The 25,389-nt window shown below is 41.1% G+C and overlaps 1 protein-coding gene and 2 long non-coding RNA genes across 5 annotated transcripts in view; 2 read left to right on the forward strand and 1 right to left on the reverse strand.

Moving 5' to 3' along the window:
• LOC126926612 (uncharacterized) overlaps nt 1-25,389 on the reverse strand; it is a 73,857-nt gene that overhangs the window by 33,039 nt on the left and 15,429 nt on the right. The window contains exon 1 of one of the 3 annotated variants that reach the window (XM_050743001.1): nt 16,787-16,948. The exons of the other annotated variants lie outside the window; for them this stretch is intronic. Coding sequence (XP_050598958.1) covers nt 16,787-16,820 — 34 coding nt within the window. The 5' untranslated portion in view covers nt 16,821-16,948. Of the gene's footprint in view, nt 1-16,786; nt 16,949-25,389 lie in introns of those variants that run through there. 3 annotated transcript variants of the gene reach the window in all.
• LOC126926718 (uncharacterized) lies at nt 17,274-18,125 on the forward strand. Its single transcript, XR_007714810.1, has 2 exons — nt 17,274-17,562; nt 17,638-18,125. It is a non-coding gene; the product is annotated as an uncharacterized LOC126926718 (long non-coding RNA).
• Nucleotides 24,661-25,101, forward strand: LOC126926691 (uncharacterized). Its single transcript, XR_007714779.1, has 2 exons — nt 24,661-24,786; nt 24,878-25,101. It is a non-coding gene; the product is annotated as an uncharacterized LOC126926691 (long non-coding RNA).

Genomic DNA, 25,389 nt, shown 5'->3' on the forward strand with positions numbered 1-25,389 from the left:
AAACATCCGCAATATAATTGTTTTTTAGTAGGCGATTATTATATTATAACTTTTAGTAGGCGAAACAAATATTTGTGATCATAAAAATATGAATTTGCTTGAACATTTGCAATCTATTTATTAGGTTGGCAACTAAGTGATTGCGGATCTTGCCAACACCACCTAATGACAAAATCTGCAATCACTTAGTTACCAACCTAATACGACTCCCGATCACATGTTTTCACTTTTCTATTTTATCAAATAAATTTCGCAGATATTAACATCTCACTATCCTCTAAATTGAGAGATTTCGTTGCCTTCAAATTTGCTACACTGGCGCCACATATTTTTAAGGAAAGATAGTAACGAAATTATCGGGATGAAAGGGAAATTGACCGCTGCCAACTGCGCATCGCGATTCCTCGTACACGAAAACGGAGAGAACAGCCGGTTCGACCAGATGGCGGGCGGATCGATGGCACGACGATACGATCGATAGAAATCGATGACTGGTTAATCAGCATCGCCGGTTATGATGCCGCTTTTCACGCGGCGGTGTAACCTGTCGACACGTCTGCTCGTAACTCTCGTTTAAAACGATTCGGATCATCGGGGTCGTTCAGAAACGATAAAATGAAATATAAGCCGACTCTAAAGATCGATTTCCATCGTTTCATTGTCTATGTTTCGCTCTGAACTTGCTGACCGAAAGTTAACAAAATATTGTCATTACAATAACAATAATTAAGCCTTTGATAAATGACGTAATGTAAAATAATAAAGAATGTAAAATGATCGATTTGAAAAATGGAAAATTTATACTATTTTTGGTATTAAAAATATAAAAAATATCTTGGATTTTTTGTAAGCAATAAATATTAATAATTATGTTACTTATAATAATTTAAAACGAGGAATTTCTAGTACTATACTTATTGTTCAAGTTTTCCCTACGTTATACTATTAACAATAAAAACAATAACAAAAATTGTATCTTTGCCTCTTGCGAAACATTGTGTGGATTTTATTGTAACTAAACTACTACAATAATTTAACAAACAAGAAATTAAACTGTCACCGTAATAATAAACGTTGGAAGAATATTGAAAACGCTGCGACCACCAACGAACATCGTAGAAATCCTCATCCTCAAGGACTTCGATGAGGTGGCCTGCTAGGCTCAAGGTAGGTGCGTATCGAATGAAAAAAAGGAGAACGAAGTGTCTTACGGAGTTAAATACGCAATAAAAAATTTGTCGAATTATTCGCAATTAAAAATTGATCGTGTATTTAATTATAATGGAATATCGACGCGTGTTACGTAGTTAGTGTCATATTATATGGAGTAGTGTCTTAATAATAGGATAATCTCGATACATCGTTCAGATTATCCTCAAGAGAGATACTTTACACGCCTCTTCACCGGAGGAAGATCAACGAGGTGGCCCACTACACAGATATAAAGAAGAAAAAGGGACGCGTCGAGAGAGGGTTGAAGAAGGGTTCGTGCCACGGCGATATAAAAAACCAACGCGGCCAACGAACCGACAGGGGTATTTATCCTCCTATTAAGATCTGTTTCTGTTTCCCTCGCGCAACACCATGTTCTACCTCAACGCCCACCACGTGCGATATAACACGCTAGAAAAAAGAAATATTCCCTTCAAAACAGTGTAACAAATAAAGCTCCAACTCCACTGTCATACATCCTTAATACTATTCACTAGAACTCTATTTATTGGAATAAAATTTCAGTTAACGTCCAATTAATGAACTTCTGCTGATTAGATTTACTTATCTGGACGTGATCTGCTATTACTGGCTCGGCAACTAAGTGATTGCGGATTTTGTCATTAGGTGGTATTGACAAAGTCCGCAGTCACTTAGTTGCCAACACAATATATGAACTCTAATTATTAAACGGATTATTCCTCGATAAATTCAGATAATTCCACCATATTTTTCTCTGCGTCTACGCCTACAGAGAAGAGAGAGAGATGCATCGGGACGGGCGAACGAACGCCACGTAATTGAACCGTGTCCGCGAATGGAATTAAACGAGAAACCGAACGGCGGCGCTCATATTCGAAAGTTTGCATGCGCGTGTTCCGCACAAAAGCAGGAAACATTATACGGCTCTTGAACAGACGAAGATGCAGCTCGCCAGCAAGGATGAAGGGTCGCAAACGCGCGACCAGCCAGCGAGCGAGATAGAAACAACACGCGTCTGTAAACAAGGAAGGCTCTCGGCTAGCTTGTAGAAGAGAAAGAGATAGATAGAGACGTGTGTCGAACGTAGGTCGATCGGTGAAGAAGATAAAAAAACGTGCAGCTCTCGATAGCGTATAATACTTTAGGGCCGGATAGACGAGCAGGACGTATCTTTTCCACTTGATAGGGCTCGAGGAGACCTACGAGCGCGCAACCATCATCGTCGGCTATCGTGAGCCATAGTGTGTGCGGGCCATGGGTCCAAAAGAAGACATGGGCTCGCACATGTTCTTCACCTCGTGCAGGGTATTCATGCCCGGTATTCATAGCGTGCAGCTGCCGAATGCACTTCAACGCCATTACCTGTTTTTCGCAACGTTCGCTCGTTTGCGCCTGGGCACGCGCCCGCCGCTACGAAACGTACCCCGAAATCGAGGCGGGTCTAATATTTCTTTCTTTTTTTCTCTTTATCGTCTTGTTCTTGGTGAAAGCAAGAGCCGTGGTCTTCGTCTTTCTCGTCGATGGAATAATAAGGCTTCCGGGTGTTCGTGCCTTTGGCCATCTTTGCCCACGGACCTAATTTCTGATTTACAGGATTCGTTGTAACCATCGACCGGTTTACACGCACTGACAATGTTAGATGAGACAAGTTTGGATACGAACCACTTTCTCAGCAGTCTCAACTGCTTGTATACGTGTGACCGAGAATGTATACGTAGGATACGGTTTCATTTGGAGTTTAGATAAGAAGATTTGGAGTTTTGTGTTTGTAGATTTTGGGGTTAGGTTGCAATGTAATGGTAGTATAATTTCAGAAATAAATAACACGAATGATAAACGACAAAGGATAACAACGGTGTGCCGTGAAACAGAAACGAGACTAATGCGCGCATCGCCCTTCTCGAGTTTTAAGGGAGAAAATAAGGCTTCCAGACGTAGGTACAGTATCGTAGCGGTGCCTCGAATGCGAGGAAAAAAGGGACTCGTTATGACAGGACAATTGTGCTGTTGCGCGAAAGAAAACAGGTGGCAAAAAACCTTTCCATCTTCCAAAGTGTTTGGTTTCTAAATATTTGAACTGCAATGCGTAATATTTGTTAACTATTCAAGAATATAAGAACGTACATGCGATTTCAAAATCGAATGAAAAGATAATTTCGATTCGAAAGTGGTCGACGGTACATTGAACTTAAAAATTGCCATTCTATTGGGTTGGTATCTAAGTGATTACGGATTTTGTCACTAGGTGGTACTGACAAAATCCGCAATCACTTAGTTGCCAACCTATAAAACACGCGAAATGTATATAAAACATGTGACTCATCACGTCCTTCTCCTGTGATCTTGAAACGAATTCAAGCAACACAGGTTCATTCGATACAGCACGAAGAAAATAAATGGGGTCTGTATAAACGTCGTGCTACCGTAATTATTCTCAACGAGTATGACGCAACCGAAACCGATGACACATAAAAACGTTTCTTTCCCTAGGAATACCGCGTCAGTGCACAGAAATAGTTGCGAAGGCGGTTACAAAACTTCGTCGATCGTCTTCCGGGAAAGTAGGGCGACGAAACGCGTTCCACGTATTGTTGCTGACTTTTAAACGATCGCTGTTGACACGGAACCGCAAGTGCTTGTTAAATTTTCTTAACAAGCTGTGTACGGCTCGACCAGTCGTTAAATACGCAAAAACCATGAAAAGGAAAAAAAATCTGCGTTTATTGTCCGAGTACAGATGGAAACGTAATGAATAGCCAGTTGGGATTCCTTGTCGACAATGAGTTTCTAAAAAAGCGAAAGAATCCTCGCGCGTCCACGGAAACAATGGCGGCGATGCTGATTGTACGCGATCTCCTTTCACCCCCTTTTACGCCGTATTAATTTCTCTGGCCTCTTTCAAATTGCGACATAATAAACGGCTACGAACGGAACAACAATCGGCACTTTTATCTCTGGAAAGAAGTTTGCTTCGATCTAAGATATACGTTCGGTATGCAGCGTCGCGAGAAACAGGCGAACAGGTGGCAACATGTACGTCTCGCCTCGCCGAGATCCCGTCGAATATTATGTAACACGCAATACTTCGTCATCCGTTTCGAGCATTGACGCGCGTTTGATAAAGTTGCACAGAAACACCGTTCGAATCTACCTTGGTATTTCGAGTCTCACAGCTTTTAAGTATCGTAATAGAACACAGAGTATTTTTAGAAAAAGCAATTCGATAAGAAAACATATTTCAAAGATAACGTAGTTTAAAGTTTCACGTTATCGCAAAGATCTCACATAACCGTAAAGGTCTAAAGCCAGAGTTCTAAAGTTTAGATTTAACAGTTTCACTAATACGATAATAGAGAAGAAAATTAGTTGCCTAAATCGGGGTTAGGTTAGGAACGATTTCGTGTTCAGATCGGATCTTTTTACGTTCCATTTCACGGATTCCCTGAATGCCCTACAAATCCTTGACCAAACAGGTCGGAAACAAGCGACCACTCTCTGACGATAGCTATGTAGAATTGATCCCGGCGGCAACAAAACTTTCATCGTAGACTTCGAAGCGGACAGAAAGATACCTCGTAAAAAGTCGCAGCTTATCGTGGCGACGAGGCCGGTTTCGTGCCGCGTTTTGCCTCCGATTGACTCGTAATTAAGGGTATCACCGAGCCGACCCGTGTTCCTGCCTAAAATGTGTACACAGTGTCGCACGCTAAATTGCCCAGTGACATGCAGAACCGAGCCGAGAATATCGCACTCGCCGCGCCTCTCTAAATTAATGAAAAAGGACGCAGATCGGTTAATTAGCAGGGATTACACGCTAAGCGATATCGAACGGCGAGGAGAGGCGAGAAGAAGGGTAGCGCCAGGCGTTTTAGAGCGGCGATTTGGAATCGGGTGCCGAGCTACTTGCGTTATCCGCGCCATCTACCTTATCTTGTTTGCCGTTTCTACGCTGTATCCGCAGCGTGAAATCTTGCAGATATGGTTATCGGCTTATCTGCACGAGCTCAAGGATATAGAAAAGCGCCGCCACCTGTCGCACACACAGCCGCTATTGAAGCCGATCTGGGACAACAAGAACGTTGTCCTGACAAGAATTATGGTCGAAGGACTCTGTAAATCTCGTGCAAGTGGATTTCCGCATAAACCGTACCCAACCTGGACAATAGCGTTTGTAGAATGGCTGACTATGGCAAGCACGATTTACCGAGGATTTTCTGTTGTAGTTTAATAGGGATGAATTGTTGGGAATTATTTAACATTTTGACTGCCACGTAGGTCATGTATGGCCCACCACGGTTTCTCCTCTAACGCCACTGTGTGGTCATTGGTGACCGGAACGCCTCAACTTACAATTGTAAAAATTGAATGAAAATTGACAGTTAGGGCATTTTCAATATAACCAATAAATAGAAGATACTTTGAAATAAAAAGTGCCCTATTAAACAATTAAACATTTTTATTGGAACATCAATTTAAAAAAAAATGAGAACAAATCTTGCATCTAACGGTGTTTGCATCCATATCTTTGAGGGGTAGCCTACGAATATTATTATAAACATACCTTGGAAAATAATTGTGAACGCTGCTTTATAATCATATAATTGAGGTTAGAAGTGTGCACATACCTTGCTATTATATATAGAATGAGCAAATACCGTTTACTAATATCTTCTACACGTTTCAACAATATATTCTGCACGTTTTGCTTACGACAAAATAACGAATGCGAATGGTTTGTTGAAATAAACGAAGCCTTGTTATAATATGTCGCTATCAACTGTTAGCAAGGCGCCACTGTCGTCACCCGTGACCACCAATAAGATAAACGCTCCATTGGGGAAGAATGTTGTCTTACATCATCAATTTATTATTATTTTGCCATTATATGCTTTGAATAATAAAAATACTCCCGTGGCGTTCTGAGGGAAACATGTGATTTCGGCGTGGCAGACAAAGTGTTAACTAGAAATACGTAGGTTATGTAAATAGAGAAGAATTTCATTAGAACGTATAGGGGCTACAAAGAATATTTTCCAATCAATCGTATTTTTATAAGATTCAATATTTCATTTTTATAGTACTAAATTTTTCATATACTTGGATTCAAATGTGTAAATGTTATAATAAATACAACGGTGTGCAAATATTGCCTGCAGCCACTGTAATTGGTTAAAAGATGATCGCGATACTATCTCTTCTTAAATGTCTTATCTAACACAATTGTAGTCAAGCATGATTAACATTATTTTTTGAAAACCCCACAATTTTATCAAAACGTATGACTACCTGCTATTTTGTTCTGTAGAAACCGAACTTTTATTATCCTTGAAACATTTGAAAAATTTGCCTTTGTAATATGCCTTATATGTTACAATTGATTCAAAACATAGAACAACACCAAGTTTTTCCATCTTCGATGCAGGATATTGTTGAGTATATCATTAACGTATCGTATACACTATTCAGGGTATTGTTGAGATACACACGAACATATCGCATCATTTTATTTAACCTTCAGTACTTAATATGACGAACGTCATCAATAGTCTACATCAGCCAACTCATGGAATACAAAACAGGACGGAATATTGCAAAATGAAGTAATTTACCCAATTGCGGTCGGTTCTAACCTAACGACACCAGTTGTGACTTAATCCTCTAAGTCGAAGCTAAGCACACGGATTGGCAACTAAGTGATTGCGGATTTTGTCAATACCACCTAATGACAAAATCCGCAATCACTTAGTTGCCAAGCCAATATACATTCGAAGTAAACATCGTGGCTCTTACATTCGAACCATAACTCTCGTCATCGTTGTAACTCGATACTCCAAAACATAGAGCATAAACAGACGAACGGACGAATAAACAAAAAAAGAAACGAAATAGGATTATCGGCAATTTCTCGTCGCGGTTTCGAACGCGTTAAACTGATCCATTCTGCTGACGCGGGCAAACACGTATACACAGGAGAACATAGGTGCGCGCGTTTTACGGTGTGTCGAATATACAACAGAGAAAGAGGGAGAGAGAGAGAGAAAGAGAAAGAGGAGGTAAGTTACGAAGGAGCCCTTGCGTTGCAAGGGTATCGTTGGCAGGCGGCACATGGTCCGCATCATGATTTTCGAAGCCGCAGATGGTTCCTCCTGCGGCACACGATTATGGTTTTTTGTCAAGCATGCTGGGAGCAGGCGGTAGGGCACACCGCCGCTTGTATTTCTCGATCAATTTTCGCCGCAAAATTGACTGGCCAAGCCGATCGAACGATGCCAGCTCATACACTCTAGGAATTATTCTCCATAGCTGGATATCTTATTGAGGAATTAACTGGCCGCTTTATACAAAGATCGATATCGATACTCGTGGTGGAACTGAAGGGTGAACGCGTTATAAATTGATTCGACGAAGCTAGAAGTGCACTTGTAACAGAATTTAAATGAATTGCGGAGACTGAGTAGCGAGCCTGCCTCTCAGAAGCCTAAATTAATCCACAGCTCCACTTTCTATTAATTTCTTCGTTCAAGAAACGAATGATTTAGTATATAGTGGGTTGGCAACTAAGTGATTGCGGATCCTGTCATTAAGTAGTATTGACAAAACCCGCAATCACCTAGTTGCTAATAGAATGACCCATAAGTTCATCCATCCTAAGGTAACATAAATAATAGTGAAATTCTAAGATAAGATGAATCAATGTGGCATCTGAACAGCTACTATACCAAGTCGCTATAATCGTACATTATCATTCATAGCTTGCACTTGATATTGTGCTGCAACATCGTACAGCTAACTCCCGTTCAAGTAGCTAGACATATCACGAGATAAGAGCAGGAATTTCTAGATATCACCAATATCATTGATCACAATCTATGGAAACTAAGTGATTGCGGGTTTCGTCAATAGCGCCGAACGACAAAATCCGCAATGACTTAGTTGCCAAGCCAATAAAACACGAATTCAGATCGTAAAATAACCGAAGCTGATTCTTTTCAAACAAGTTTATACAGCACACAATCGCAAACAATAAATGGTGCCCTCGACGATCCAATCACCCGAAATCCCCCATCCCTTCTCCAATATTACCGGATTTACCATCCCTCTATAAAGAAAGATGAGCGTTGACTGGAATGAAAAGGCGAGAGGAGCGCGTCGCGACGCGCAGAAAGCCTCGTAAATCACGGCAAGTGGGTTAAGGGTGACGAGGCCGGTTCCGAACGGCGCGCTGCGCCGGTTCAAAGCGTCGATAATAATTGGCGCTGCGGAGGCCGGGGCGGCGTTGTTTGTGCGCATTTCAATGGTCGCTCTGGAAGGCACGGCTAATCACGTGGCCAAGAGAGCCGGACAAACGGAGCGAACTGACAAACGACGGCATTATGTCCGCCATTCTGGTCGTCGCTGGTGGTGGGCCGGCGACAATACCACAGCCAGCAGGACACACAGCTCGAAGAAAAAGAGAGTAGAGACGGGGGGAGGAGAAGAGAGAGAGAGAGAGAGAGAGAGAGAGAGAGAGAGAGAGAGAGAGTGAGGAAATGGAAGAGAGAAAGAGAAATATAAAAAGCAGAGAGGAGAAAAAGGGAAGCAATCTTCCTTATTTCTTCCCATCTCATCTCGTTTCGGCGGCTACCCTCGTATCCCCACCGCCACCCCCTACGGTCCGGCCAATCTCGTTCAGGATGACTGCCGACCAGCCAATCCTCTTATTCCGTTTCATTTGTCGATCGCAAACGTGCACAGTGTGCCTGCGTGTACGCTTCATTATTATTTCGTATTGTGCGTGTAACCCAATTCAATAGCCTAATCTACTTTCCCTGCTTTTCTCTTGCTAATCGTGGGTACCCAGCCGATCACGATCCACCGATCGACTCTCATGGCTCTTTCTTTCGTTCCTTTCTCCCCGTTCCTTCCTTTTTTTTTTTTTTTTCATTTAAGCTCGTTTTCCTTACCAGTTTTATCCACCGAGTTTAAGAGAAACTCGTCCGTATAATGCACGCGCATGGGAAAATTTGACGACAATCGGTTGCTATTTTTTGAAGCAAGGAACTGGCTCGGAGGAGGGTCGAAAGTTTGGGAAAGTAGGTTTCCACGATTCTCGTCGAAACGATCAGGTGCACTGCAGTAATAACGTAATCTGGCTTATGGTGCGCTTGTCCGACGGTCGGTCTGCCCGCGTACCAGAGGTCGCTGCGATTAATTGAAAAATGCTGGCAGAGAAACAACGCACGCCAGTGTATACTTAGGTGCATAGATTCATCTTGATTTAAGCGTAGAAAAAGGAGCACACCGGCGGGATAGGGGAGGAGTCGTTAAAACGTTCGATCAGTCGCTGTATGTCCGTCGATGGATATTACCACGAGGCAGCCATGCCAAGATAATTGGACGGCGGGAAAATTAAAGGGAGCCACCGCGACTCTTGACTCTTCGCAGCGAGCGGAACGAGGCGGAATAATCTGCCTTGTCTTTAAGAGATTAGGTCCTTAAGGAAGCACTGCCTTCCTTCTCCCCGTCTCTCATCCCTCGCCCCTTTATATACCACTCCTTGCCACCCCAAAAAAACACTTTTCATACCTTTCAGTCGAAACCTACCGCGATCATGCGGCTTCGACCAACCGCCAGATCCAACGTCAAACGAGAGCAAACTCGAGGTTCTCCTCCCTTCGAACAGAACGGAACAAGACCAAAGTAAATTACCGTGGACCGAGAAGCTTGGCCTGCAAGCCCAACCGTTTCTCGGAAGTCCAATTAAAAGTACTGTCTACATTGAGAGAGCAATTAGCGCGCGACTCAGCACCAAATAATTTTGTGGAATCCTACACTTTCGCTGTTTGTTGATCTTCTATTCTCAGTTTCATTGAGCGAGCTTGATAGGGCGTTTCGAGGGGAATTGGCACGCTTACGTGCAAATCTAGGGATTTTGTTGTTCTAGTTCTTTTTAAGAATCGTAGCTATGATTTGTTGGTTGTACTGTGCGGTATTTTCTGAGTATATTATTTATCGATTATCCAAGTGTGTCAGTAAATTTGAAGTTGTAATATTTAAACTTATAGAGGACATTTTTAATGCGGAGACATCTATTGGTTGGCAGTTAAGTGATTGCGAATTTTGTTATTAGGTGGCACTGACAAAACCCGCAATCACTTAGTTGCCAATGCAATATTATAAAACATGAGGTTACAGTTTTGTGATACAGTTTTCAGAAAATATAAAATTGTTCAAGAAAAAGTTAAAGTGGATATTTAGGTAACTAGAATTAAGTCAAATAAATTTCCAACTTCTTGCGCTAAAGATACCAGTCCCACTGAAAGATACTTAGGAGAATGAAATTTAATTAAATTCTCAATAATTCAATTCATTTACAATATATTAAGCATCTTGCCAAATAACTCACCAGAAATCTTGCGAAGACTTTCCTGAATTTTTACTTGGAAGAAGATAGCTTAACGTTATCACAGACAGAGACCTGCACCTTCAAAAGATTAAAAATCTTGCTGAGCAATTCCATCAAACCAGAAAGCTTGTGAAAGCTTTCCTGAATTTTTACTTGCAAAAAAAATAGCTTCATCACAAACAGACCTGCACTTTCAAAAGATTAAAAATCTTGCCCAATAATTCACCAGAAATTATGCGAAGACTTTCCTGAATTTTTACTTGGAAGAAGATAGCTTAACGTTATCAGAAACAGACCTGTACTTTCGCAAAGTGTAATTAGATGAAACCTGAGATTCTCATACGAAGAACATTCTTTTCCACACGGTTTAATACTAATCGGTGGCACACGTACCAAAGAAGACGTTTTAACAAGCCCATCCTCAGTGACTCATTGTTAGTTACAGCATACAGAGTATCCCTTGGTCACGTCGAGCAAAGAAGGGTCCTCTTTCTCTCTATGAATCGACCGGTTTATCATCGATCGGACAAAGATTAAGCTCCATACGGAGGTGGAACATGCCTCATGAATATTAACCCGAGAAAGCATAAGCCGAGGAATCCTTATCGATGTAGATCTTATAATTCGTCGGCAATGACCGTCCCGACGGACGATGATGTTAATCACACGGCCGACCAAATTATGGTTTCGCCTCTTGGTTTTCGGCCGTCGCAACGAGAAAGCTCGCGTTTTGTAGTCCAACGATCATGCGAATATGTATACGATATACGCATAGGTCTTGCATTAATTTAGCATAAATTACGGAATACGCACGGTGCCGTTAAACGATAGAAAAGACTGGCGGCGAGGTGAGCTGGTTTTTTCGAGTTTTACCTCTCGCTGATGATTACGTAGCTGTGGAAACATGCGACACATCCGTCACGTTTTTGTGCCAATGACGTGTCTACTTGGACAATCGGACGAGATAAGTTGAAACGTTGCTCCCACGAGCTTTCAGAACGAGACATTCCGAGCATATGATAACAAATTCTGTAATTCACTTAAATGTAGATTTTATCTAAATTCAAAGAGATGTTACGCTTCAGTAGACATCAGCTGTTCTTAGAACTAAGATTCTATGGAAAATTGAAATCTGCTAAGATGTACAGTACGTTGGCAATATACAAAAATATATAAAATATTCGTTAGAGAATTCAAATAGTGAAACAGATTTTTATCCAAATTCCACGTTTCCTTCTCTTCTGTTCATAAAAATATAAGTTTGCAGAAAAATGCAGAGTTTGGTTGTATCAAAACATTTCCTAATACTTGCATGAACAAAGAAACGATAATTCATATTATGTTGATAATTAGACACAAAATTCTAATGCAAAGATCAAAATATCTTTCTGTGCGAGAAAAAAGGTAATCAAAATTTGTCTATTCTTCTGAAATTATTAGGTTGGCAACTAAGTGATTGCGGGTTTTGTCAATACCACCTAATGGCAAAATCCGCAATCACTTAGTTGCTAACCTAATATTCAAGAAATGGCATTGCTGCAGTAAAACTACGTTTCTATTGAATTCTAATGAATAAATATATGGACATATTGAGATATGTATAATTTTGTGTGCTAGACTAGGTTAGATGCGTGGTAGAAATACTTGTATGTGAGTATCAGTGTGTGGAGGTATGTGTATGCGCGGCGTCTCGAAAACAAATGAATGTAAACGGTTCAGTCGGTTAACAGTCGGGTATGGAAGAAAGTGCTGAGACGCGTGCAAGTGTGTATCGATGAATATCTTAGAAATCGTTCATCAAATAAATATATAATTATTCTAATATTAATTGCAAGTGTATATTTAGTGTCCCTATACCATTATTTCCGCTATCAAGATGCACAATTCTCAACAGGACATCTCCACTTTAACTATGATCTTCGTCAAATATATTATTCAATTTTTCTCATTTCAAATCGAACGTTCTTTCAATCGTCTACGCTGAAAATTCCGCGAAATATTGGCTTGGCAACTAAGTGATTGCGGCCTTTGCCATTAGGTGGTATTGACAAAATCCGCAATCATTTAGTTGCCAACCTAATATTCAAGAAATGGCATTGATGCAGTAAAACTACGTTTGTATTGAATTCTAATGAATAAATATATGGACATATTGAGATACGTATAATTTTGTGTGCTAGACTAGGTTAGATGCGTGGTAGAAATACTTGTATGTGAGTATCAGTGTGTGGAGGTATGTGTATGCGCGACGTCTCGAAAACAAATAAATGTAAACGGTTCAGTCGGTTAACAGTCGGGTATGGAAGAAAGTGCTGAGACGCGTACAAGTGTGTATCGATGAATATCTTAGAAATCGTTCATCAAATAAATATATAATTATTCTAATATTAATTGCAAGTGTATATTTAATGTCCCTATACCATTATTTCTGCTATCAAGATACACAATTCTCAACAGGACATCTCCACTTTAACTATGATCTTCGTCAAATATATTATTCAATTTTTCTCATTTCAAATCGAACGTTCTTTCAATCGTCTACGCTGAAAATTCCGCAAAATATTGGCTTGGCAACTAAGTGATTGCGGGTTTTGTCAATACCACCTAATGGCAAAATCCGCAATCACTTAGTTGCTAACCTAATATTCAAGAAATGGCATTGATGCAGTAAAACTACGTTTGTATTGAATTCTAATGAATAAATATATGAACATATTGAGATATGTATAATTTTGTGTGCTAGACTAGGTTAGATGCGTGGTAGAAATACTTGTATGTGAGTATCAGTGTGTGGAGGTATGTGTATGCGCGACGTCTCGAAAACAAATAAATGTAAACGGTTCAGTCGGTTAACAGTCGGGTATGGAATAAAGTGCTGAGACGCGTGCAAGTGTGTATCGATGAATATCTTAGAAATCGTTCATCAAATAAATATATAATTATTCTAATATTAATTGCAAGTGTATATTTAGTGTCCCTATACCATTATTTCCGCTATCAAGATGCACAATTCTCAACAGGACATCTCCACTTTAACTATGATCTTCGTCAAATATATTATTCAATTTTTCTCATTTCAAATCGAACGTTCTTTCAATCGTCTACGCTGAAAATTCCGCGAAATATTGGCTTGGCAACTAAGTGATTGCGGCCTTTGCCATTAGGTGGTATTGACAAAATCCGCAATCATTTAGTTACCAACCTAAAAGAAAGATATTGCTATAGCCTGTAGAATCTAATCGTTGAGAAAGCAACGTGACCGTATAAAAACGCTGTCACCCTCGCGCTGCAGCTGGGTGGTCAGTCCCGGTGTGTCCCCGATCGGAAGGCGGAGGATCATAAATCAGAACGTGGCAGAACACCGCCATTGACCTAGTTGCGTGGCAGAGCCGCGTGCAATAGGCGCTCGTCTACCTGTCGCGAAATGCCACCGGTTTCCTTAGCATCGACGTTATCCATCTAATCGCTTTATTTCCTCGTTACTCTATTCCTCGTATTTTTATGTTTCGTCGACTGTGCTGCACTCGCGGAGATACCGAGTCGTTTCGTTAATCGGAAATATGGATGACTAATATGAGAGCCGCGTGGCGAACGCGAGCGAGACACGTCTCGACTCGCTCGTGTCTCGAAGTCTTCTCTGTAAGTCTATAAATGTAACGAGATGAAGGAGCGGCCGCAGTCTGCCTCGTAGAATGTACAGTGCACACGATCGATGCTGGCCGAAATCCGAGCATTTTTACCGCCAGACGCCAAAACAAACAGCAAGGAACCGTTGGACGCCGCCTACCCGATGCAAAACTGTCCCCGCGTGCCTGCATTTGTACCTGAATTTTCAAAAGAAAGATCGAAAGGCGCGTCGACATCTTTTATTCATTCTTTCGGAGAAATGGCTGGGAAAAGTTTGACAAATGTTCAGAAAATATGACCAATTTGCCGCAGACAAGAATGGTGAAGAATTTTCCTCCTGTTAGGGTTGTCCAGGATTTCGTGAATTTGGATGTTGTAGGTGGGAGGTAAATATAGAAGGTAAATATAGATGGTGGGAAAACGAAGTAAAGATTGGATTAAAGAGAACAGACGACTGAAGACACGTCTGCAGTCGTAGGCAGCAACTGACAGGATTAAGGAGATTCTACTTGTCTGTACAGATACCTTTAATACTATGCTTGTCTAAGCTTTTCTAGTGAATATCTCACGAATCTTGTAATACACTGATATTAGTTAAATATAGAATCCCCATGATTTTTATTCTTTACCTGAAAATAGATATCTTGACAAAACTTCATAACCTCAATCCTAGTTAGCGAGAGATTAAACAAACTACAGAATCTATTTATTCGAGTTAGGAAGTTTATTTATTTTCAAGTTTCTATTATGTGAACTTCGACTATATGAATCGCTTAATTCCCCCTCCCTAATTCACATAAACGGAATTTTACTGTGCTTAAGCGACTATTGCTATTTATTACTGTAACACCGTATCATATGGAAATATCATAATAATCTAACATCGAGGAATTGGAATTAAAGCTACATTTTAATCTAATCTCACATGAATACAATCAATTTTATATATAAATCCGTGTCTCGAGTGCAACTCGATAACGTAAGGCAAACGATTAAAAGTCGCGAGTTCCACGAAAATATTGGGTTGGCAACTAAGTGATTGCGGATTTTGTCATTAGATGGTATTGACAAGATCCGCAATCACTTAGTTGCCAACCGAACCTAACCTTAAACTAACCCCAATAGAATGGTTTATCACCTGCCAGTTATTTCTTCCACGACAAAACTGCAGTTCTGCTTGATAGCAGAAGGAGCTGCATAAGGAGTAGCGTTTCAATTTTAAATAAAGACACAGTCACGAAAGTAGATTCGCGGAAAACGTGGAAAGGGGAATGTTTTATTGTCCGATGAAAAATTTAATTCGACAACGCCCCCCGAGGTTAAAGAAACAATCGCCAGATCTGATCTAGGGGCTCATAAATCCGGCGCATTCTCATTCTCTGAACGGACGCCACTGTATCGCTTGCCTCTTTTAAATTTCGAAATTATCGATCGCCAAAATCTATGAGCGCCGTTCCTTCCAGCCTCGACGTTCACGCAACACCACAGTAAAAGCGCCGCTGCGTCAACGTTGCTCACTGTGCATAATAATAAAAAAGAGAGAAAGAAAAAGGAATGTCTACATTAGCCATCGGCACGACAGATCTTCGCCCGGAGATAAGAGAAATTTACGAACCAGCTAAGCTATCGTTACACGCACACTCTTATCGATCTGTAACGGAAATGAAAGCGAATCGTTGTCGAAAACGATCGTTTTGCCCTTAAAAATTGTTTATACGACAATCTGATAAATATTTCTGTGTTTCAGCATCTTGCGAACCTCTGTTACTTGTGACGATTATTCTGACAGATGAATTATGGAACAAACTCTATAATAGGACTAAAGCATAGGAATTTCAAAAAAACATGGCGCTACAGGCATTGCACGGTAAATAGAAAACAAACAGGACTATGAATCTTTCAACACAAAGATGATATTTAGTGTATAGTATGTAAGTATATTGTATGACATATAGGTTAAGAGAATAATGTTTCGTTAATGAGTATTTTTTGACCACTTTGAAATATCGTACGATTGGATTCTACGAGTAAAACACGAGCACCCACTTCAATGGGAAAACGGCGTTATATAATTCAACGAAGTTTAAACATTGTTATCACGATCGTCCAATATCTATTTCGTAGTGATAAAATGAAGAATGGACGTGATAACTAAATTTACTTAAAACATACGATCGTTCGTATAATTTATAATGTTTCATAGAATAATAATAAATAAAAGTAAATGTAAGTTTAATAATAAAAATTAATAATCAATTATTACCAACATTTACACAAATTCATATTTTTCATAATTTGTGAATTATGTGCATTTAAATTTAAGTCTAATAGTTACGCACGACGTGAAATGGTAACAAGGTATCTGCTACATCGTACATCGTAACATCGTATTGGTAGGAAGAAAAACCACAGAGTATGGCAACGCGGGTGTAACCTCATGCGTACCTACACCCGGACCGGACCACGAAGGCCACGCCAAATATCGATTCTCGCTAAACTCGAAATGGATATGGAAGCCCGAAGAATGTTGGAATTTTCTAGCGGGTTGCGAAGAGTTGGCATCGATAGTTCCCTACGTACCTCGCCTCTTATCTTTCCCGATCTGTCCAACCATCGTAACCTTCTTCTCCTCCAAGAGATCTCGGCCAATCGAACACTTTGAATCGCATCCTCGCGAGACAGACGAAAGAATTCGAAGTGTGGAAATGAGCGTTGCCACAATTGCAGTTTGCGTTTAACAGGAATAGCACCGGCTGATATTTATACTCACTAGGAACGTTTCTCTGTGTTTCCTGCGAGCGCTAAAGAGAACACCGCGAGCCCCAGCCTGGAATTCGTAGGTTCCACGGAAAGTAGAATTATTGCACATCGGAGACCGACTAGTCGCGATTTGAATTTAACGATAACAAGTACGAAGCGACTGGCGATAACGACTGGTTTCCTCGATCGGTAAAAAACCACGTGATAAAGAAGGAATGAAGCAGAGAGGTCGCTGCAAAATGGGGCATCGCGATCGACAGCGTTCACGCGATAACGAAACGTCCTCCATTAAACGACGAACATAGCACGCGCGCGTAATCGCAAAATAAGTCGCCACAGGTTTTAACGACTTGGTTCGCTCTACTTTGCGTTTGTTCGCGACTTTTCGTTGATCTAACGATTAAGTATTCGAGAACAGGGATTCGAGGACGTTTGATACGAGATAACGTTTATCCTGAGTTGTGAGTGGCAAAGAAAAAGCTAAGAGAGGGGGCAAGCTACGTTTGATGGCAAAGGCGTCAACTCGAAAGCACGTGAATGGCTTCTTCGCGTGATGCAATAAAACCTTATCTTTCGCACCAGGAAACGTTCGATCGGTGAAACTTCGATCGAGATTATACGTAGAAAGAAGGCGCGATTTCTTTTAATCGATTTTATTTAATACCACACAGATGGGTGCCGATTGAACGACGAAAGATCCATGGAAGACTGAAGGAACAACGCGAATTTAATCCGCTTACTCGTGTAAGCGATGAACGTGCTTGATAATTACGTTAAACGGTGGACGGAGGCGCGAATCGTCGCGGGGAGACATCAACGCCTGATAATTGTACACGCTGGCCCCGAAGAACGCCGGGTCAAGAAGAAAGCCTATCGTATTTTGCTGAGTGAAGTAGGTGCCAATTGTAGCGGCTTTAATAAACTCTGTAAGAGACAATGACGGCTTTACGAGGTGGAATAGGTCGATTGTGCCTGCGATCTAAGTGATGAGATCATCGGCGATCGCACGCTCGCCGTTATCTCGCAATTCCAATTTCATAAATAATCTATTTGGTATTTCCTTTACCTGGAAAAAATATTTTTCCTACCTTATGAAGTTAATTCAAATGCGATATATTTGTATACTAATCGACAATAGAAATAACATTATTTAATTAAATTACGTATAATATAATTTAGCATCTACATTTGGAAGAAATAATTGCTCAGTTTTTGAGAACGTGAAGTTGGTCACAAAAGTGTCCGGTCATGTTCGATATGCAGTATATTTTGTATAAAATTATAGGATTATTGAGAAGGCCGATAATGGTTTAACCTCTTAACCTACAACTACAGGCATAGCCCGCACTACGATGGTCGGGCCAAACAAATTTACGGGCATAGCCCGTAGTACGTATTACACAAGTCGTGCGAATGGCTCGAAGGCTGCGCGAGCTTGTTTACGTTTTCTCGAACGTAAATCGTAGGTTAAGGTTAAAAATAAAACAATATATAGCGAATAATTATATCTTCAAAATTAAATAGCAAATAACCAGGCAAACATTTATGTAAGCAACTATTAGGTTGGGTAAGGTTAGGTTAGGTTAGGTAATATATATCGTAACACAAAAGAGTTAATCTTATCTTCTCCTTTATTTATTTACGAGCATTATCACCTATGGCACAATAAAAACAAAAGGGTAACAATAATATTGACCATAACCATATCAACAACATTCTCTGTCATATACATTAATCAGTTAATCAAATGAAATTTCGAAAACTGCAGCCTCGAACCAAAGCAGAAAACCAACATAGAGCGGACGATCAAAGAGAAACGACACACTGTCGGCTCGAGTCATTATTCAGATTCAAAGAAGAATCGACGAGGCGAGAGACGAAGCTGGACGACGACAGACCGCGACGAAGACGAGGCGCGACGCGACCAAGTCAACGTCCATGACGACGACGACGACTACGACTACTACGACGACGACTACGACGATGACGACGATGACGTCGAGAAAGAGGCACGACAACACGGGTGGCGTCTCTCACGCACGCAGAAACGCAAACCTGAGCATATGAGAGTTCGCCGGTATAATATTACAGGCCTCGAGGCACTAGGACTCTACTCCTGGGTGTTCGTTACCCGTTTCTATACCGGGTGGCTTGGGTCGATCGCGCGAGCCAACGCCGCAGCGAATATCGATTTCTCGCCCTCTTTCCAGCCGTTCGAGCGCAACGTTCCGCAGCTTCGATCGCGTTCGAGCTATCCGCTGATCAATAAACAAGCAGCCAGTGCTCGACAACTTCGTGATATGCTATATACTATGATACTTTTTTCCCCCGACTCGTAACGTACGTACGACTCATAACGACTCTTCGTTGTAAACCTCTAAAAGAATATTAAATGGTCGTTAAGGAGTTCTATTATTCCCCTTTTCTTTCCATCGAGATTTCTCGTACAGGTCAATTTAGGTTAACCCAAGTCGGAATTGCGAAAAATTAGACGACAGAGGGACTCGCATATCTCGACATACCGATAGTATCAGGTTGGGTTAAGTCGGACGACTTTCACGACAAAAGTCACGATTTTTAGGATTTCTCGAGTTTCTTGGAAGATACCCACCCACTAGCAGCAAATTCACGGTTCCCATGAAACCGCACGAACGTTCTAGCCCACCAATGAACTCGCCAAAGAATCTGGACTAAAAACTCGACCACCTAGATCGAAGGTGAACGACAACGTGCACGACGAAACGGTCGGCAAACAATATAATCCTACCTTGTTTACCGTTTGGGAATGCCCGATTCGCCACGCGACACCCGGTATAACGAGGAGACCAGTCGAAACTAGAGAGTAAAAGAAGGAAGGGTGGAAGGTTGTGGTAGGACTGAGTGAAAGAGAGAGAAAGAGGGAAATACAGATGGTGAAAGGAGAAGGAAGACGGAAGAGGGAGAAGGAAGGGAAAAGGGTGCGTCGAGGAAGCAGACGTAGGAGTTAGAGGGAAACGTGTGGTCTCTCTCCGCAAGGAGGGAACATTGGTAGGGGGTGGTTCGGTTCTATGGTACCCCATGAAACACCTGGCTCTCCTCTCTCTCTCTTTCTCCAGCTTTCCGACTGTTCCATACATTGCCGCCTGCCTCATGCTACCGATCTCCGTCATATTATCCTAAACTGCATTGGCATCCCTTGGACCTTAGAGTTAAGGGCCATCTTTGCACGTCAAGCGGCTTGTTATGTGCCGGACAAAATATCTATATCCGACAACGGGAGATGGATTGGACGTACACGGTTCATCCAGGTGTTGCTAAATATCGTTCCAACACTCTTATCGCTCGTCCAATCGATTCAGATGCGGGAAAGTTCAACAACAGAGGGCTTAATGGCCGTGAAGATTCAATCGACTACTCTGATATACACATACACGCTCGTCTATAAGTATTAGAAAATGAGATGAAATAAAAGAATCATTAAGGACTAATCGAAACATATGTGTGGCATATGGTCCGTGAAAAATCTATATGTTTACCTATTTTATGTCGTAATAAAAATCCTGTAAATAATAAGAATAATATTGCCATTGATATTGTTCAATTTTCTATTATTAGGTTAACCTAAAAGTTTCAGAAGAAAATAATAGATGCACAACACTTTTTGTTTGAATGCAAACGGAACGTACCCTACAGCAGTTAGAGGTCGATAGAGGATAAAGACCACAACATTGGACAGATTAGGTTTCATGTTTGTATCAACATAGCCAGATAAAGCAGCTGCGTGCAGATAGCGAAATACATTTTTGGGACAACCTAATATATTTGTTATTCTTCGACTCTATGCATTCTGTACACGATTCCACAGAGTCAGCTTCAAACTTTTGCAAACTTGTAGCTTGTGACTTGTAAAACGTACCGATGATACGAGTTCAATTTTCAATTCTACGCGAGGCAGACCCGATGCTTACAAGAAAATCACACATTTACTTGATACAATAGAACCATTCGTTGTGACAATCCTGCAACTTCTTATGCGTAACACATGCGTGCGTTACGTATATAAGATATTTTACATTTCACCATTGATCAACGACGCCATTTCAATTCAGGAAGTTTCTTCCACTCTGAACGTCTAACCTTTGGATTCGATTACACCATTCCTGTTTTTGGAAGACGGTATAAAATCTGCGTAGATGTCGAATGGATGTAGGTGTCCAAGAAATAGATCGCAATAGACTCTATGAATGGATCGCCAGGGTTCACTGGACGTAGGTGTCCAACGTTCTGTTCTAGTCGAATCGCAGGGATTCGATGAACGTAGGTGTCCAACGAGCAGATCGTTCTGATCTCCGATTAGAATCTAAAAAGGCCTCGTCTAGGCGTCCAACGTTCCGATTTTCGAGCCAGAAGGTTCGACGATCGGCGTCGATACGCCACAGGATCGCTAATTACGCTCGGGCCACAGTTTCTCGTGCTTGGCGTAAGAGCTTGAAGGCGTAGGCGTGACTCGCGAACGACAACCTCTGGCGCGGCGAGAACAGTAAATTCACCGACTATATTCTCCTTTAATCCAGAGAGGAGAGAATTTTGGGAAATTTTTCGATGAGTTTTGCGTTTCACCAAATTGCAAATTATCTTTGTATCGGAGATAATTTTCAGATTCGGAGATGATCGCGGCGTTTCTACAGAGGAACTCTCAGACGAGGAGTCGGTGTGTTCCGGTAGTAGTGACGGTCCTAAAATAGCGACAGCAACAGGATGATCGCGAGACGCCGTCAAGTTTAAGGTATTGTTCATTGGAACGCTACGTGGGTGAGGACAGTCATCGAACGTCGAAGCACTCGGTCCTCGACCGGTCATTTGCGATGCAAAATCTTTTCTTGGAAGCTGCTCGGCCTGATTCTATCGATGTAGGTTATTCTAACGGGAATCTTAGACAATGCAACAGTTTTTCGAGCTGCTTTCGACACCATACTCCGTGTGTCTCTTCTAAAACGAGCCTGTCATTCGGTATCAAGAAATTATGTAATCAATGGTTGAAAAATAATGGAATAAAAGATGGCGGCAAGAGTTGGAGAGATAAAAGTGAGCGCCACAGGCGAATACAATCGTCGGATCTATCGACACGCTGAGACAAGAACCGCACAAAGCATTTAGTAGCGTATGAACACTTTTTGCCGTGTGTAGGCGGTATTAGGATTGCGCAACTGCGCGCAGGATTAGGATCTGTGCGCGAGACCGGGAGAAAGGGGTAGGTGGGAGGCTTGATTTCCGCAAATTAATTCATAAGAACGTCGTCGGCTGACGTCACTTCCTGGATACGTGCCGGCAAGGCGGGATACGCTCGTAGACGCGAGACGATCGTTGCAAGAGAGCTCCTCTTTCTTATTCTCTGTCTTTCTTACGTTCTCTTCCGCGCAGCGTGTCGCGCATCTCTGTCCTTCTTTCTCGACTGCCGTTCCTTCGAGCCTCCTCGTTTATCCTTCTGTTTCACGCGGCTCACCTATAGAGGGATACACGTGCCAACTAAAAACCGCCTGGCTGGGCGTAAATAGAATGCTGCTACTTCAAAACCGCGAAAATAAGGGCACTGACATTCACCGGGTTCATCGCGATCGTCTTCAAAAAAAGAAATAACGCGTCGATCGTCCATCTTAATCTCTGTATTCACCATCTATAGATCAAAGAGACACCGTTTTCTTCGAACAAAGTTAAGAACATGTTACGTGTATAGGTTAATTACTAATGGGATCAATCGATTGCTCCAGCAACGTACTACGAGGAAGAAGGTCGAAGATCTGTCGATTATCTTCGTTTCTGTGCGTGATCGTGAGATCAAACAAAGTTTCTTTGGCAGCTGAAATTACGACTTAATTACTAGCACGGCAACTTAATTGCCCGATGAATGTATCTTCGATCGAAGATGCGACGCGGATGCTCTACAATCTTCAAATCTAATTTTTACTTCTAACTTCGTCACTGTTTTACAATAGACACTTTTCGACATAAATTACATCCTAAATATGTAGTTGGCCATTTGGAAAGTCAACAAAGGGACCGCCACGGGGCAATTATCCCGTCTCCGGGGATATCCCAACCTGTTTCCTTCGAAATCCTTCCGATCGCGATCATCTTTCGATCTTTGTTCGGCTACGCGGTAATCTCATTAAACCGGGGAAACGTATCGATGCCAGAGCTGATTAATTTCCGCACGAAACGAACAGGCCGGCCGGTTAGCGGCTCATTAAATCCACCTCTGTGAACCGTGCAGCGTTATTACGCCTTTGTCTTTATCATTTTGCCCGATAATTGCTACTCCCTGGCCATTCTGTACGTACGTTTCGATTCTTCCACGGTGTGTCCGGTTTCGACGTTTTATATTCGGTTGGTAACTAAGTGACTGCAGATTTTGTTATTACCACCCAATGTTGCCAACTAATGCCAACTAATATTCCTCTCGATCGAAGTACGTACGTTTAGAGAGAAACTCGTTTCGCGACGAAACCAAGCAAAATCATCGTCTCCGTTTTTGAACAAGGTTAAAAGCAGAGATCGAATCCTTTTTTGAAATGGTTATTTGAGGGGATTTGCGGTTTTATGAGACTATTGTGATCGTCTTAACGCTCTTCTCTGGGACTTTGGTACCGGTTAACCGTTCACACCGATTTGAACTTATATTTTCAAAAAAGAGATTGTTGAAAGTGTCGGGAAATCCCTTTGAGAACACGAAAATTTTCTTATGAATTATGTTTTTGTATCGCAACGTAGTAAATATTGAATAAATATTGTTTGGAAGAAAATTACTTGCAATTAGACTTTTCCTAATAGCTACTAGGGAATGATTGTATCTACAATAATTAAGTTTTAGTACCTGGTATTATCTTTTACTATAGTTTTCAGAAGTAATAAACTACAATTTATTGCTCAGGTAACTGACGAGCTATTCAATTGTTTCGTGAGTTTGAATTATCTAATTGCTCTATCAAATAGGTAAATAGAACACTAAACCTCGTTTGAAAATATACAAAAATAGGAAATGTAACATATTATGTTTTCCAGTCCAGATTTACAGTTTTTAGTAGTTTCATTAGCTCAAATGTTATCCCCAGAAAAATATCTACTATATCATAACATTTAATTTTTGCGAAATATATTGTTTTTAGTCTATTATATTTTAATTACTATTTATTTACTACTAATTACTATTTAGTCTTTTGGTTTATGAAGTTTACCTTGCTTTAATTAGTCTACAAAATTTGGTAACGTGGGACACTGATGACCACCGTGGCAGTCGACGTGTTAATCTACAAACAATCATAGTTTCCTACATAAACAACAGCAACAAACAAGAACAAATAAATCAGTCGCGTTTTGCCCGTTACTCCGGTTCCCGGTCTCACGAGAATCAGCCCATCGGCAACGGTTGAAATTCACCGGCCGTGTAACAGATCTCAGTAACAGAGGGGAATCGGCTAATTGGCCAGTGAAAATCGGCCCACGTTGTTTGCCGACTTTTCAGACCAAAATTTCGCCGCCAGGTAAACCACCGACTCATTAGCCGGCTACGGTGCAATTAGACGTGCCGGCAACAGCTTAATTAGCATACTTTCGTTGCCACGAACGCACCCTCAATGGCGGACGTGTATCCGTGATACATGGCGAATCCAACGATGCGCATGCGCAAACCTTTTCACACAAGCTAATTCAGTTGGGACCAGGAAACAGAGAAACGTTACTCGCTGGATAATTTCACTTTAATTAGTGTGAACGTGATGGTTTAACTCGAGTAGTGAGTTGTACGTGGAACTGAATGAATATTTTGGTGAAGATAGGATTAATTAGTAAGCTATTGATTTCAACGGAAAGGTTTCAAACTACTTGGTAGAAATAGGTTAATCGCATTACTTAACAATTGTTTGTTTGTTGTCACAGGGATTAACCTCTAACGCTTCGACTTTTAACTGTGAATATCGACCGGCAACTTCAACTTATTCTCATCATGCTTCGACTTGCAAGTTTTTAAGTGTCAGATTTGAAATGCTACAATGACGTGCAGATAATAATATTAAAGACATTCAAAACAATCTTAATTCATCTGAGAAGTAATAATTTTGATTACAATATTTATATTAATTATAAACGAGTAATGTGTGGAATTTTTTAAAACATTCATTCGGATGCAACCCGGGTTCACAGGTCTAACGGTACTCACTGACGGATATTATTTTTTATTTGTAAACAATTACCAACAACGACCGAAAAATACATTTGTAGTAGAGGATCGCACATCGATGCTGCTTGAGAGGCACACTCGGAGCGTTAAGTGTTAATCCTCGAATGATGGTGGTTGAGTGAATTCTAACGCGGCTATCTCAAGTTTATTATTTTCTAAGCTACTCTTTATATTCACTATTTTCTGCATACTTCTATATAATTAATGAAAT

The sequence above is a fragment of the Bombus affinis genome, chromosome 18 (assembly GCF_024516045.1).
Source record: "Bombus affinis isolate iyBomAffi1 chromosome 18, iyBomAffi1.2, whole genome shotgun sequence".
Taxonomy (NCBI): domain Eukaryota; kingdom Metazoa; phylum Arthropoda; class Insecta; order Hymenoptera; family Apidae; genus Bombus; species Bombus affinis.